Source organism: Balaenoptera physalus (assembly GCF_965194825.1).
Source record: "Balaenoptera physalus genome assembly, chromosome: 20".
NCBI lineage: Eukaryota > Metazoa > Chordata > Mammalia > Artiodactyla > Balaenopteridae > Balaenoptera > Balaenoptera physalus.
This window is the reverse complement of record NC_138901.1, coordinates 59,974,344-59,988,757: the sequence shown is the minus strand read 5'-3', so window position 1 is coordinate 59,988,757 and position 14,414 is coordinate 59,974,344. Positions and strand designations below refer to the sequence as shown.

The 14,414-nt window shown below is 40.7% G+C and overlaps 1 protein-coding gene across 9 annotated transcripts in view; it reads right to left on the bottom strand.

The window, feature by feature from the left end:
* The window catches only part of MAP2K4 (mitogen-activated protein kinase kinase 4), a 105,355-nt gene that overhangs the window by 29,373 nt on the left and 61,568 nt on the right, over window positions 1-14,414 (bottom strand). For all 9 annotated transcript variants that reach the window (XM_082441437.1, XM_082441429.1, XM_082441431.1 and 6 more), the window contains one exon: window positions 1,905-2,024. In XM_082441437.1, coding sequence (XP_082297563.1) covers window positions 1,905-2,024 — 120 coding nt within the window. The remainder of the gene's footprint in view (window positions 1-1,904; window positions 2,025-14,414) is intronic.

Below are 14,414 nucleotides of genomic sequence, written 5' to 3'. Positions count from 1 at the left end.
TGAATTTTACCCGGCTATTCATAAGAAATCATAACGATCCTGTTCAGATACTATTCCAAGCTTTTTGTTTTATTTCCAGTAACTTTTCAATCACTCTGCTTTCTTTTCATAAAATCAGACTTCACACTATCTAGCCTGGAGCTATATATTTAAATGTTGCTTAAATGAATTATCAAGTAAATGAACATGAGAAATAAACTGGCATACCTGAGCACTATGGAGGTGAATTAGGGCTGAGATAGAGCCCGTGAGAGTCTACGGAGACAGTGAGCACAGCATGGGAAAGCTGACTGTGGCATCCAGTTAGGAGGGAAAATCTAGTCCATTCCAGATAACTACTGCTCTTCATGAGATGTGAAGAGTAGTGTGGCCAGGGGATTTATGATTATGAAGAAGAAATTCATGGTTTGGGGGGAGAAGGGAGGAGGAGATGGCAAGATTCCTGTGCAACATGAAGAAAGTTCCAGATTCATGATCTTACAAACAGAATAACAGTATATAATACTTCAGTGCAGGATACAGTTACCTGCCTAAATACATGACTGTGTGTGCTGATGTGATGTAATACTATGTGACATGGGGAAGAAAGTTAACAAATTCAACAGATCTGGTCATAAAAATGAACACTCAAGTCAAAAAAGTACAAGGACAGGAGGAGAAAGGAGCTATGTGAGTCTAAAACTAATAGTGATTAATTAGTGATTCAACAAAGGGATGGGCTCTATCATGAAGGAGAACACTTCTGGTTAATAGAGTTATCTATTAAGAGCACAGAAAAATAAATAAATATTTCAGGATTGGGTGAAGTATTAATTGATGAACCTCTAAGGTCTTCTCCAATGATAAGATTTCCTATCTTTCTATTCAGTGTAACATTCAGTCCTGTCTTACAACATAGTATTTTTTAAGTCAATAACGATAACAAAACCCCCAAAAGGACACCCTCTGCGATCCAGTCCCAAAAAGAAGGGCAGGGTGGGTGCAGTTTTTCCTCACCAGTTCATAACAAATCCACCAGTACCAGCTCATCCTAACGTTTTCAGAATGATAATGGATATTTTTTTAAGAGTATTTAAAACGCTTAAGAGTTCAGTTCAATTCCCATTCACCTAACTAAATATCACAAGTGTGTGATAACTGTCCAGGACACCATAAAGTATCTGATTCACTGCCAGCTCCACCTTTACTTCCTGACCCCAACTCACTTCCCTGCTTGAGGGAGTGGGGTGACTGGAAATGAGCAAGTGCACTGACAGGTGCAGGCAGAAGTGATAACCTGTAGCAGGATACAGGAGAGTCAGAGACCAAAAGAGATATATGATCCTGACACCAAGAAACTAAAGTTCTAGTTTCTACATAAAAATCTGGATAGCAGAATTAGATAAAAGAATTTCTACTGCAGCTGTTAATTTCCATGTCTGATGAATTTTATTGAGGATTGTGGGTGGACACGAATAAATGCTTATGCTAAATGCAGATACATTTGATGACAGAAATGAATAAAAGTTTAAAAAAGGGGTGGGGGAGGACTGAGGGAGTTCAAGGACAAAAGAGATAGATCTAAATACAGTAACATATTTAGAAGCCAGATGATTTGTCAGGTTCTTAAAAAACAGAAAATATTTACATATGAAGAAGGAAATATGGAATTCACAATGGCAGCCATAAAATACTTAATTAACTAATATAATTAAAGTATGAAATTCACCCCTTAACCAAAGGAACATGAATGGTAGAAATTAATGTGTAAATTATCATGGCGATATACTAAAATGTTGAGAAATTAATGTATTACTAATGTACGGCATTTAACTGAAGATTAGAATCAAATCCTGCCATCCTCTTACTTATTCCCAGTAGACGTCCACTTGTCAGCTAAGACCCAAGCTTAGGTTTATTCCTACCTCTCTGAAGAGTGCACCATAAAACTGAACAATGTACGGGCAATCACTACTTCGCATCACTACATCCAAATCCATGAGAAGTTGTTTTTGCTCTTTTTCATCCACTGTTGACCGAATTCTCTGGAAAAAAATGACAAAATTTGTCACAAAAACATAAAACAACTTTAGAAACCAAAGAAAAACCACTACCACAAGACTAAAAATTCCAAGCAGACTTCACAAATACTAACCAGAGATAAAAATTATCGTCTTCCTTATACTTTACAAGAATAATTTTATCACAGAAAAACAAAATAGCACTTAGAAAAAATTTTTTTGACAAAATAGCACTTAGGTACTCTTTAAGGGACACAGGGCTTTTTAACCACAAGCATTCACTGATGATGATGGAAGGAATGCCCTGCAGGCAAATATAAAGAAAATCCTAACAAGCCATCCTCTGAACAGTTTACGTTGAATAATTATCCGTAGTTTCATACCTACTTTTAATCACCATTTCAGAATTGTATGGGATCGGGGCATTCAACGCAAGAACAGCCCTCTTCACGCCCTGGCATCCTTACGCCTTAGCATCCTCCTTCTTCAGAGACGGAAAACAGCCCAGGACAGGTAAAACTGCGAACTAGCGCAGGGGCAGCACACAGACTACGATCCACGTCTCCCAAATCCTGTACTGGTATCTTCCCCCTTCACCACACTTTCTGTACGTTAAAAACAAAAAGTTCTACCTGACTCCCCAGCTCATGAGTCAGAATGCAGGGCAGCATAAACATGTGGAGGAAAATCTAAAAATGAGGAGACAGAGGGCTGTTTGTCTACTCCTCAGATGATGAGGTCCTCCCCTGTACACTGCAGACCCGGGGTATATCCCCAACCCACCTGTACAACGACGACTCTGCACAATTCTAAAAGACTGCCACAAAAGATAAGGGTCCCCAGCCCTGCCACCCACCCAGGAACTGTACAGAACATGGAGATGTTCAGAGCGACAGCTCCCACTGCACTAGAGACAGGAAAGAATCAAGTTCAGACAGCGTAAAATATTAATAATGAAGTTATAGTTTAATGACAAGGCATGCAAACAGCTCTGTTCTCATAAAAAAGTTCACAATGTCACACCGCGCCACTGTGTACAATACATAGCACATACTTACAAGGCAAGTTAGTATCAAAAAATATACAAAGTGGCACTTTGTCTTCCAAAGACTTCAAGGTATCTGTCCTCAATGTTCTTGAAAGGGCGAAGGCAGTCAATTAAACTCCTGAACCCATTTTACAGAAGAGAAGCCAGAGGCACAGAGAGATACAAAAGATGTATTCCATGCAACACGACAATAAGCAGGTGTATAAGGAATAGAAGTAAGTTCTCTCATTTTCATTTTTCCCCACACTAAATGAGGAATTCCATATATTCCAAATACAAACAAATTTAATTTTGCAACTTAAAATTTACAGCCTGCTAGCTACAGTACTTCATACCAAATAAAATTTACTAGCTGGCATCCATCTTGTACATACTGATTTATTCCAAACTTTCACACTGAATATCCCGCCCAGATAAATAAGAAAAAAATAAGAAGAAGAATGAAAAATAAAAACAAGTAAGACTAGTACTTTTAAAATTAAGAAAATCCCCCCCCATCCCATTTCTGTACTTTCATAGTTTGGAGATTAATAATTTTGCTTCTACATCAACATCGGCATAATGTCTGCTCAAAAGGGATAGTTTTAAAAAGTCAAATTAGCCCAGAGATGTAATTTGTATTTGCTCAAAACATGGCACTGAAATTTTTGTAAACATTTTAATTACATTAACTCCTGTTTTAAAAAATATACTTTAAAAGTGTAGCTGTGAAAATATTAATTTGGGAATGCTATTATTTTTAAAAGACTTAATAATCCTATGTATCTAAACTTAAAAGACAAAGAACTGGTAATTAGAGACAAACAGGGAAGAAAAAGCAAATGATCCTCTGGTTGCGGAAGATTTCTACCTACTAAAGAATTCTCACTATTAATAGATTAAAAAAATTTTTTTCTATTTTTACTATTTTTCCTTATTTACAAGTGTACTAACACACACACTTATAAAACACTATTTTAAAAGATGCCCTCCTTTCTAGTTTATTTTTTGTTTCCCTAAACTGGTTATATGGTTTTCTAAATTTACAATAAACCTCAGTAGTTATCATCAATAACTGACTCTTGGGGACCAATTTCTAAAAACACTGCTGTTGCTACAGAAAGGATACATGTTACTTTGTGAACTGGAGACCTAACTGAAGTCCCAGCATCTAATTGATTTAATAGGATTATTACTAACCATACTGGAGAGAGAGTTCCTGGCACAGCTGTAATCTTTGAGATCTTCAGCATGGTAGGAAAATCTGTCCATCCGTAAAATATTCTTTAATGCCACTGCTAGCACGAAAGAGAACATGGGGGGGCTGCTGGATGGCCTACTGCTCTAACGATGCCTGTCACCACCTCCTCACGCTTTCTGAACATCTCGTCCAAGTGATGGGCATTGGAGGACTAGCTGCTGGTACTGCATCTCAATTGTTTAAAACTGAGCAAGTACAGCTAGCTCTTAAATACTAAAGTTTTAGGGTCGTATTGCAACATTTATTATATGTGAGGAATTAATAAACTAAGCTAATTCAAAAGGCCTGAAAGACTCAAAGAGGAGATAAACTATAAGCATACATCTCCTACAATAGCAGTAGCTTCAAATTAATGATTTTAATTCAGTAATTCAATAAGTAATTCAAGTTGGAAAACACAAATAATTGATGATTCAAATGACAAAATACTTAGTAATAAAAGTCACTACCAGGAAAGTTTTTCTAATTGAACATCAAAGTAATGTGTATGGAAAAAATTTCTACTATTTGAAATAAGTAAGGCTCGGATTCTCTAACGAAGGGAGCATAATCGCTAAAAATGGAACACATCGCTGAGAACAAACTTCCCTTCCCCTTACAAAGCTGTCCTTAATGAGGGTACTGGAAAATGCAAATGCAAAGGTGAAGCCAATTACACTACTTGAAATTCTCTTGTAATTTAAATGTTCAGAAATCAAATGTGTTGATAAATGCCTTGAATTACAGGAAATTTTCATTTATTGATACCATAAATTTAAAGTTAGATAAGGCTAATGTTTATTTGGGCTCAGTAAACCCTTTTCTTTTTTCTATTTAAGAAAATAGAAAATATTTAAGAAAATCATCTCAAGAACCTTAAGTTTTAAAGAAAAGTTTCGCTTTCACCCAAATATCATTAAAATTACTCTTGTTTCTTCATTATGGGGCTATTGAGCTTTTACTTGTCACTGTTTTATTAACCTAGCTTAAGTTATCACATTCTCTCAGGACAAACTAAACTACTTTTTGAAAATCAAGCTACATAGCATTTCCAATAATGAAGTATTTTCAAATTATTACAATTTTACTTTATTTGGAACATAATGTAGAGAAAACACTTTTAAAGCAAAACAAGAATTACTACCCTACTTATATAAGCAGGTTGCTACAGTGAAGAAATTTATATACCTGAAGCTAAAAAAATATTTTTAAAATTGTTGCCCAAATCTGTATACAAAGCTGTTTTATACTCTAATAAAGCTTTAAAAGCAGGTAAATGCCAATAAAAACTGCATGTAGGTACAGATCAGCAACACCAAAATGACTCTCATTTAAATACACTTAGTAGAGGCAAAGGAAAAAAAAGATAAATTCCTAGTTCCCTGGTTGTATGACTATTAGCGTCATACGTGGTTCTTATCTAATTAAAAAAAAAATTCCAAAGAGCTTCACTCTTCTAAAGCAGCCAATCCAACTAGTGCCATTGGCTGAAGCAGCCACAAATTCAGTTACTAGAACTCTGTAAGGATTAAGCTACAGTTATAGAAAGTTAAGAAGTTCCATAGGACAAGCTAAAAAATTTAAGTTAGAAATTGCCCTCTTGCCCTCTCCTACCTCATGCACAGAACCCGGCAATGCCCGCTTTGAGAACAGTCCCAGTCGTGCAGAAATACCAGGAAGTGGCTGAAAGTTTGCTTTCCTTCTTCCTGTACAATGTGGCATCTTCAAGTCACTGGTAAATTTAAATGTTGACAGCTTATACCTGGCCTCATCTGGAATGCCTCAATTTTTAACAACTTGAATTTAAAGTATAAATACTCCTTTACTGATATGAACAGTATTTAAACATGGCACAGTTCTAGATGTCTTCTAATTTTTCACTGGGATTTCACACACACTATTCTCCCGCCTTATCTCCAAACCCTGCCAACCCGACCTCTCACGTAATTTGCTGGTACTCATCAAGGATGAATAGTTAGGGACAAAACTAACACCAGTAAGTATGAAGGACTTTCAAGTTGATTAAGACACATTACTAGGATGGAAAGGGACTGGGGGAACTATTAAAACTAAATTCAGTGAAGGACTGGGGTGGAAAGGGCAGAGAGAAAGAAGCCAAGAGGATGGGTGAAAACAGGCAGTACACACTCTTAAGGAAACCGATTTCACCCCTTCTTACTGAGATACTATGACCGCGTTAGTGTCGCTTTCTCATTTCTCTTCCTTTCCTAAATTTATTTTCAGAGGTCAGGAGTGACGTGGAGAAGGGATAAAGGGAAAGAGTATGATGATGACTCACTCGCTATTATGGGGTAAGGCCAGGATGGCTCAACTGTGGCAAAGAGTAAATGAAAAAAGGCCCACAGGGTAGGTCCTCGGAAGCGGGTCTCCAAGGAGCATTTTGCCTGGGCGCTAAATGAACACCTAGCTGATTCCGGTAGTGTCCTTGCCACCCACTCTGATTCAGAGTTAACCCACATCTCCGTGTCAGAGTTCTCAGAGCTAGCTCAGTTGCTAGAGAAGCCAGGCACACACCAAAGCACTGGGGCCCGCCCTGAAAGGACCCCAGTCTGTGTCTGCCTGTGTCCTATGCAAGAACTCTGAACCCTCACCAAAATCCCAGAGTTGTTCTACCTGCCAACTCAAGCTATAAGGAAAGGTCAGGCCAATGACCAGCTCTATCTGCTGGATAATGTGTGTGTGGAGAAGGCCCTCTGGGTTACCTGATCCCATTCATGTTTAGAGAAGGAGAAAATAGGTCATCACAGACTCGAAAGACTCAGGGTAAAGAAGACTGATAAGTCATACATGTTCTTGATTAAAAACAGTAGTTCCACAATGTGTACGACAGATGTTTCTAGGATCTGGGCATTCCAGGCAAAAAAGATACACGTCACCTGCAAACATATCAGGAATCAAAAACCGAGGAGTCCAGGAACTGACTTCAGAAAGACTTGAAAATAGCAACACAGTCAAATAAACTTACAAAATGTCTATCAATTCTAACTGATACTCCATCTGTGTTTTTGTTTTGAAATGGAGAAAATACATGGGGAAAGAGATGTGGGGAACAGAATAAATGGGAAAAGTAATGTGAAAGGGCATGACCACTAGTCCCGGCAGGTACAGTCTCTAAACTCTAAACTCTCACATGACACATTCTTGCCGGGTCTTGGAAGGGCTCAGCTGAGGCTCCAGAGGACAGTGTAACAAGGTGCCCGTGTTCATCTGTGGCTGCGTAGAGTAAGTTAGGAATAAGGTATGAGTATTCAAAAGTGAATGAGGGGTGAGTTCCCCGATCAGAAATTTGGGCACGGACACAACGAAACTCAGCAAGGTGATGTATTCAACAGCTATAGAGGAAATCAGTGTATGGCTTTAAAGATTATTCTAGGCATTGACTAAAACAATTTAACACGGAATAAAGTGATGCAAGCTATTAGTATTTGGGCCATTAGGCAAAGTGCTACTTTCAATTTACCGCCAACCGAAATCAGAGCACCAGAAGGCCTTTACCCTTCGGCAAAGCCGCGTGGGACCCGCTATCACCTGCAGGTAGCTCGAACCCGGCTCTCAGCGGCTGTGGCTCATCCCTCGAGCTGAGCGCCTCTCACCATCTAAGGTGACCAACAGTATTTATATTCTCTACTCAAGTAATTGCCAAATATCTCGCCAAAATGGGATGAAAGCTTGCGCAATCACTCACAGGACAAGAATGAGATCAAATGCTCCCTGTGTCGATCAGATGCCCCATAATATGGGACAATCAACTGTGGATTTCTTAATAAGCCACGTGATCTAGCCAATCGAATGAGAGCCTAGGACACTGGACTGAGTAGACACTGATAAGTACCACCCGTGCAGGAATCCTAGAGCTGGTACCTGGGCAAACACAGCACATGGGGTCTCGAGTGGACTCCTCTCCACAGAAGATAAAGAGGGATGGAATGAAGGTTCGACAGCATTTCATTTAAAATCAAACGATGAAGAGAACAAGGATTTCTTAATTGATATAATTGTAATAAACGTATTTTGAAAGTACCCCGTTCCTAGGATCCACAAGCACCAATACTGCCCTGCCAGAAGTGCAGCCTTGTTCACTAAGCAGTCCCTGCCCTTTGGTCAGGGACTCCTCCTAAGGTTAATATGTGAGAGAATAAAACACAAAGGGGAATCCGCTGCCAGTCAGTGGACAACCTCAGATCAACCTAAGTCAGGGAGGTAGGGGATAGGAGAGCAAGGATCGCACTCAGATCCCCAAGGGTCCCCTTGGATTCTTACAAACCTTCGATCCTTACAACAAATGTGCTGCTTTCCCAGCAGAAATGTCCAGAATTCAGTTCTAATACAAAGTTGGAAAACCCCAGAAACCACTGCTGCACATCAGTGAGCTATCACTTTCCTCTGAGCTGCAGGAAATCCTAGGCATTCTTATTTTCCTAATTTCTAAACAAAGATTCTATATCCCACAGATGCAGCAAGACACTTAACCTTAGCTGCTAAAGAGTCTTCTAAACCCATCACATAAGAAAATGTCCACGATATCTTACAATACTATCACTAATAAGGTCAAAGCAGATGGCAACATTAGCCAAAACAAACAGTAAAAAAAAAAAAAAAAAAAAAAAAAAAAGGCAAAGTATTTGGAGTGCTGATCACAGATGCAAAACTGTTTTTCATGTCAAAGAGTAACAAACTGTGTGTCTGTTAAATCAATTGTTTTAAATTATGAAAACACATGTTTTTACAAAGGAAGAAAGAAAGGATACTAATTCTTAATTACAAAATCATCTGAGTCTTTAGAATCAATTTAATGAACTCTCGATTGTATCTCAGTCAAATTAATTAATTAATAGTAGGACCTCCCCTTCTTCTCACTGAGGATACTGAGGCCCAATTAATTCCTTCTACATATCTTGTGCTGTGCATCATCAGAGAACGTGAGAGGTCACTTCCAACAACATATGTGATATCACATCGTGGGAAGACCTGCCCTGAGGACAAAGTTAGTAGGACAAGCTTGATTACGTCTTGACAAGGGTGGTATCATCTTCCGCTTTACTCATGACATCATCCACATGTAAAGAGCACCATGTTAACCTCAGCACTGAAATATTTAAGGGCCTAAAGATCACAACTTCGGTACCCATGACAACACAGTGAGATAAGAGAGAAATTTGATATACAAACCATTACAGAGGCCTGGCTATAACATAACAAAGAACGACAGAAAATGTGCCGGAGGTATTGTTCAAATATTGTTCTGGAGGATCCTCATTTAGAGTGAGGTGTGTTAAGGCGGGTTTTTCTCCAAATAACTGCATAAGCTGGGATACAGTCCTATGTCACAGTTCAGTCAGGTCAGTCAAGTGAAGGTAGAGGGTTTCAGAAACTAGGTGTCCAGGATGTTCAGAAACAAAAATGGTTGATTAAAGTTCGCCGAGAGCAACCATTTCCAAACTGTCCACGTGGATCCCAGAGGTTCCTCAGCACTCATGCCTCAAGGGCTTCCGATGTGGGTGGGCACCTCCTATCCATCACATCAACCAGAATAGCACTGATTTTGTCTACTTTATTTTTTGGGGTCTACATACAATTCTATTAACAGAAAGAATCCACTAGGAGCAACAGCAAAAGAAACACACGCGGACTAGGAGTTCCAATCCCCACTACACCAGGGACGGGGGGCAGCCCTGCCACATCCTTGGGATCTATCCACTCCTGGAAGGGCACCACTTACACTTTTCATTGCGATGCCACAACATTCAAGCAACATTAGCAACATAAAATAATATGGGCAATCAACTGTGGATTTCTTAATAAGCCACGTGATCTAGCCAATCGAATGAGAGCCTAAGACACTGGACTCCAGTCTCAATTCAAAACAAGATAGCCATGACTTCTGCATCCCACAAGTGACCTGGATAATCAAATGCTAGCGCTGTGGACCTTTGAAACTCAACAAAACTGCCTAACAAAGTTCTCTATACCATCAGAAAGAAGCTTTTCCAATTAGGGCCACGCCTGTCAAGTCTCATTCCACTGCCCTCAGAACACTGGGCAAGACCAACGCTTGAGACTCAAATGACCCTCCTCCAACAGCGCTCACGGCCCCCAGGCCAACTATTCAGCACTGAACTTCCGACAGAAACGGCGAGGTCCCCACTGCGCAGCTACCTCCCGACCCTTGCAGCCCCACCTGCACAGGAGGCCCACCCAGTGAGCAGGGGAAAGCCCCATGCTGCTCTGCTCGGAGAGGGCTGGGCTGTGGGCGCTGACGCGCTCGGGCGGAGGGCTCTGGTCCTTCCCACCAGGCAGCGGGGTAACCTGGGTCTCAGCTCAAGCACACTGACGTCAAGACCCAAATACCAAGGAGAGGCAAGAATGCAGGAATCGAGATCGGGCTAGCAGCCCAGGATCAGGAAAAGTTAAACCAGCGCAGCAGGAGAGTTGGAAGAGTAGAGGAAGAGCACTGAGGGTGGAAGGAGTAACACATGTCAGGCAGATGGCCAAGAAAGGGAAACACCTGAAACCCTTAAATATGAGGTCACAAACTGCAAAGAGCCGATTGCTTTCCTGATTAACTCAGGGAACTTCTCAATTAGAAGACTCAAAGCTCATCATAGTGACCAGCAGTGACAACCTTCACACCTTCCTACCCCATCTAGAGGCCCAGCATCAGCTCCACTCTCCAGTGAGATGAGACCTTTACTCCCATGTTCACCCTCCAAATAACAGTTCCACTGCCTTCTGTCTTTAGCAACAGCAATTTCATTCCTTTCTATTCCCTCCCATTTTCATTCTTTCCTACTCTCCCCTGTTGTTCTCTCATAGCCTACAAACAAGAACAGGGCACGATCCTTCAAGAAGTCAATCCGGACCTAATTAACAACAGGGGGGCGGCAGTCCAGGCCTGCAGGAGGTCACTCCTCCCTCTGGCAGCAATCTGCCTTTGCCGTCCCACTCAATTCCAGCCATGGGCCTGAACCGTGGCACTGCAGCTCCTCTTCCTAACTCTTTACTCCTGTGTCCCTGGATTGTTCTGAGTGGATTCTGACCATCTGTGGACTAACTCTGCGGGGGGTTTCTCCCAGATTCGAATTTCTCTAACCCTAGCCCGGAAACCTAATCCTGACTGCTTCTTCAAACACTTGGTCTGAATTCTGGGCTCTTCCCAGAATTGGTTGCAATAACCAGCCCTGCCAGAGAGCTAAGCAGAGCTCAGCTAAGCCCTACTTCACCTTAGAGGATGGTGACCGTGCGTGTCTAATCTTTGCATTCAGTGGTTATTCCACCATTGTGCAAAATGGGGCGTGAAATAAATGTTATTTGCAGAGGATACTGATCCAAGCCTGAAGTACCAGCTGGCGTCAAAGGACGTCCCTCCTGAGCTTTAAAAGACCCTGCGGCAATGATGGCTTTGCCCTCAGCAGTCCCGTGACTCAGTCGCTCAGGCAGAGTTAGACAAAATAGTACAAGACAAACTACTCACAGAAGAGTAAAACTGGCTTACCCAAGCGTGTGCAATTAAAAATGAAGGATTCAAATTTCCCACATCCTAGGTCTAACACAGAACCTCCCTGGCAGCTTGGGGAACTGTGCTCAGGCCAAAGGTCAAGAAACTATCGTAAGTATAACTCTTACATATATTGTGTGTTATGTTGCTGAATCTGATTTATGATATCATAACTGATTTTTAGATTAATTATCTCTTGGAGATAATTATTTCCTGTAACTAGGAGCTCATTTTTTCAAACATTTCTTATATGTGGCAAAATAAATTTGGGGAAGGGCTCCCTCAAAACTAATAATGAGGAATAAATGATAATTTTTAAAAATCAGGTTAATACCACAGTTCACTTTGGTACAGATACTGCAAGTAAATCTTCGGATAATTTCCAGGATAAGCTTAATGTCTGATAAAGAAATCCTTCTACGGAACAGGATAGAAAGCCCAGAGATAAACCCACGCACATATGGTCACCTTATCTCTGATAAAAGAGGCAAGAATATACAATGGAGAAAAGACAGCCTCTTCAATAAGTGGTGCTGGGAAAACTGGACAGCTACACGTAAAAGAATGAAATTAGAACACTTCCTAACACCACATACAGAAATAAACTCAAAATAGATTAAAGACGTAAATGTAAAGCCAGACACTATAAAACTCTTCGAGGAAAACATAGGCAGAACACTCTATGACATAAATCACAGCAAGATCCTTTTTGACCCACCTCCTAGAGAAATGGAAATAAAAATAAAAAGTAAACAAATGGGACCTAAATGAAACTTAAAAGCTTTTGCACAGCAAAGCAAACCATAAACAAGACGAAAAGACAACCCTCAGAATGGGAGAAAATATTTGCAGACAAAGCAACTGACAAGGGACCAATCTCCAAAATATACAAGCAGCTCACACTCAATATCAAAAAAACAAACAACCCAACCCAAAAATGGGTGGAAGATCTAAATAGACATTTCTCCAAAGAAGATATACAGATTGCCAACAAACACATGAAAGGATGCCTAACATCACTAATCATTAGAGAAATGCAAATCAAAACCACAGTGAGGTATCACCTCACACTGGTCAGAATGGCCATCATCAAAAAATCTACAAACAAGGGACTTCCCTGGTGGCACAATGGTTAAGAATCCGCCTGCCAATGCAGGAGACACGAGTTCGAGCACTGGCCCAGGAAGATCCCACATGCTGCAGAGCAACTGAGCCCGTGCGCCACAACTACTGAGCCTGCGCTCTAGAGCCCACGAGCCACAACTACTGAGGCTGTGTGCCACAACTACTGAAGCCCACGTACCTAGAGCCCGTGCTCCGCAACAAGAGAAGTCACCGCAGTGAGAGGCCCGTGCACCACAATGCAGAGTAGACGCCGCTCACCGCAACTAGAGAAAGCCCGTGTGCAGCAACAAAGACCCAACACAACCAAAAATAAATATAAAATAATAAATTTATTTTAAAAAAATCTATAAACAATAAATGCTGGAGAGGGTGTGGAGAAAAGGGAACCCTCTTGCACTGTTGGTGGGAATGTAAATTGATACAGCCACTATGGAGAACAGTATGGAGGTTCCTTAAAAAACTAAAAATAGAACTACCATACGACCCAGCAATCCCACTACTGGGCATATATCCTGAGAAAACCATAATTCAAAAAGAGTCATGTACCACAGTGTTCACTGCAGCACTGTTTACAACAGCCAGGACATGGAAGCAACCTAAGTGTCCATCGACAGATGAATGGATAAAGAAGACGTGGCACATATATACAATGGAGTATTACTCAGCCATAAAAAGAAACGAAATTGAGTTATTTGTAGTGAGGTGGATGGACCTAGAGTCTGTCATACAGAGTGAAGTAAGTCAGAAAGAGAAAAACAAATACCGTATGCTAACACATATACATGGAATCTAAAAAAAAAAAAAATTAGTTCTGAAGAACCTAGGGGCAGGACAGGAATAAAGACACAGACGTAGAGAATGGATTTGAGGACACAGGGAGGGGGAAGGGTATGCTGGGACAAAGTGAGAGAGTAGCACTGACATGTATACACTACCAGATGTAAAATAGATAGCTAGTGGGAAGCAGCTGCATAGCACAGGGAGATCAGCTCGGTGCTGTGTGACCACCTAGAGGGGTGGGATAGGGAGGGAGGGTGGGAGGGAGACGCAAGAGGGAGGAGATATGGGGATATGTGTATATGTATAGCTGATTCACTTTGTTATAAAGCAGAAAGTAACACAACATTGTAAAGCAATTATACTCCAATAAAGATGTTAAAAAAAAAAAAGAAATCCTTCTATATTAAGTGCATAATAAGACACTTAGTATACAGCTACCTCTAGTGAGTTTCTCATTTCACCAACACCAAGGAAAACTTACAGGAGTGTGAACCGCTGTCTCACAGTTCCTTTCAATCTCCCCAGTCCTTATCTCAGAGATAAACCCAGTGCATGCTCAGGAATAGAGCCATCTACGCGTAAAATGTCAGATCTAACTCCTCAATCGTACAATGCCTCTGTGTATCTGCACTCCTCAGTCTGGTCTGTGTGCCTAAGTGAAGAGTGAATAAACTCTCGGTATGATGAAGGGCTAAGTTTTTTCAAAGAGACCAACAATAATACGTT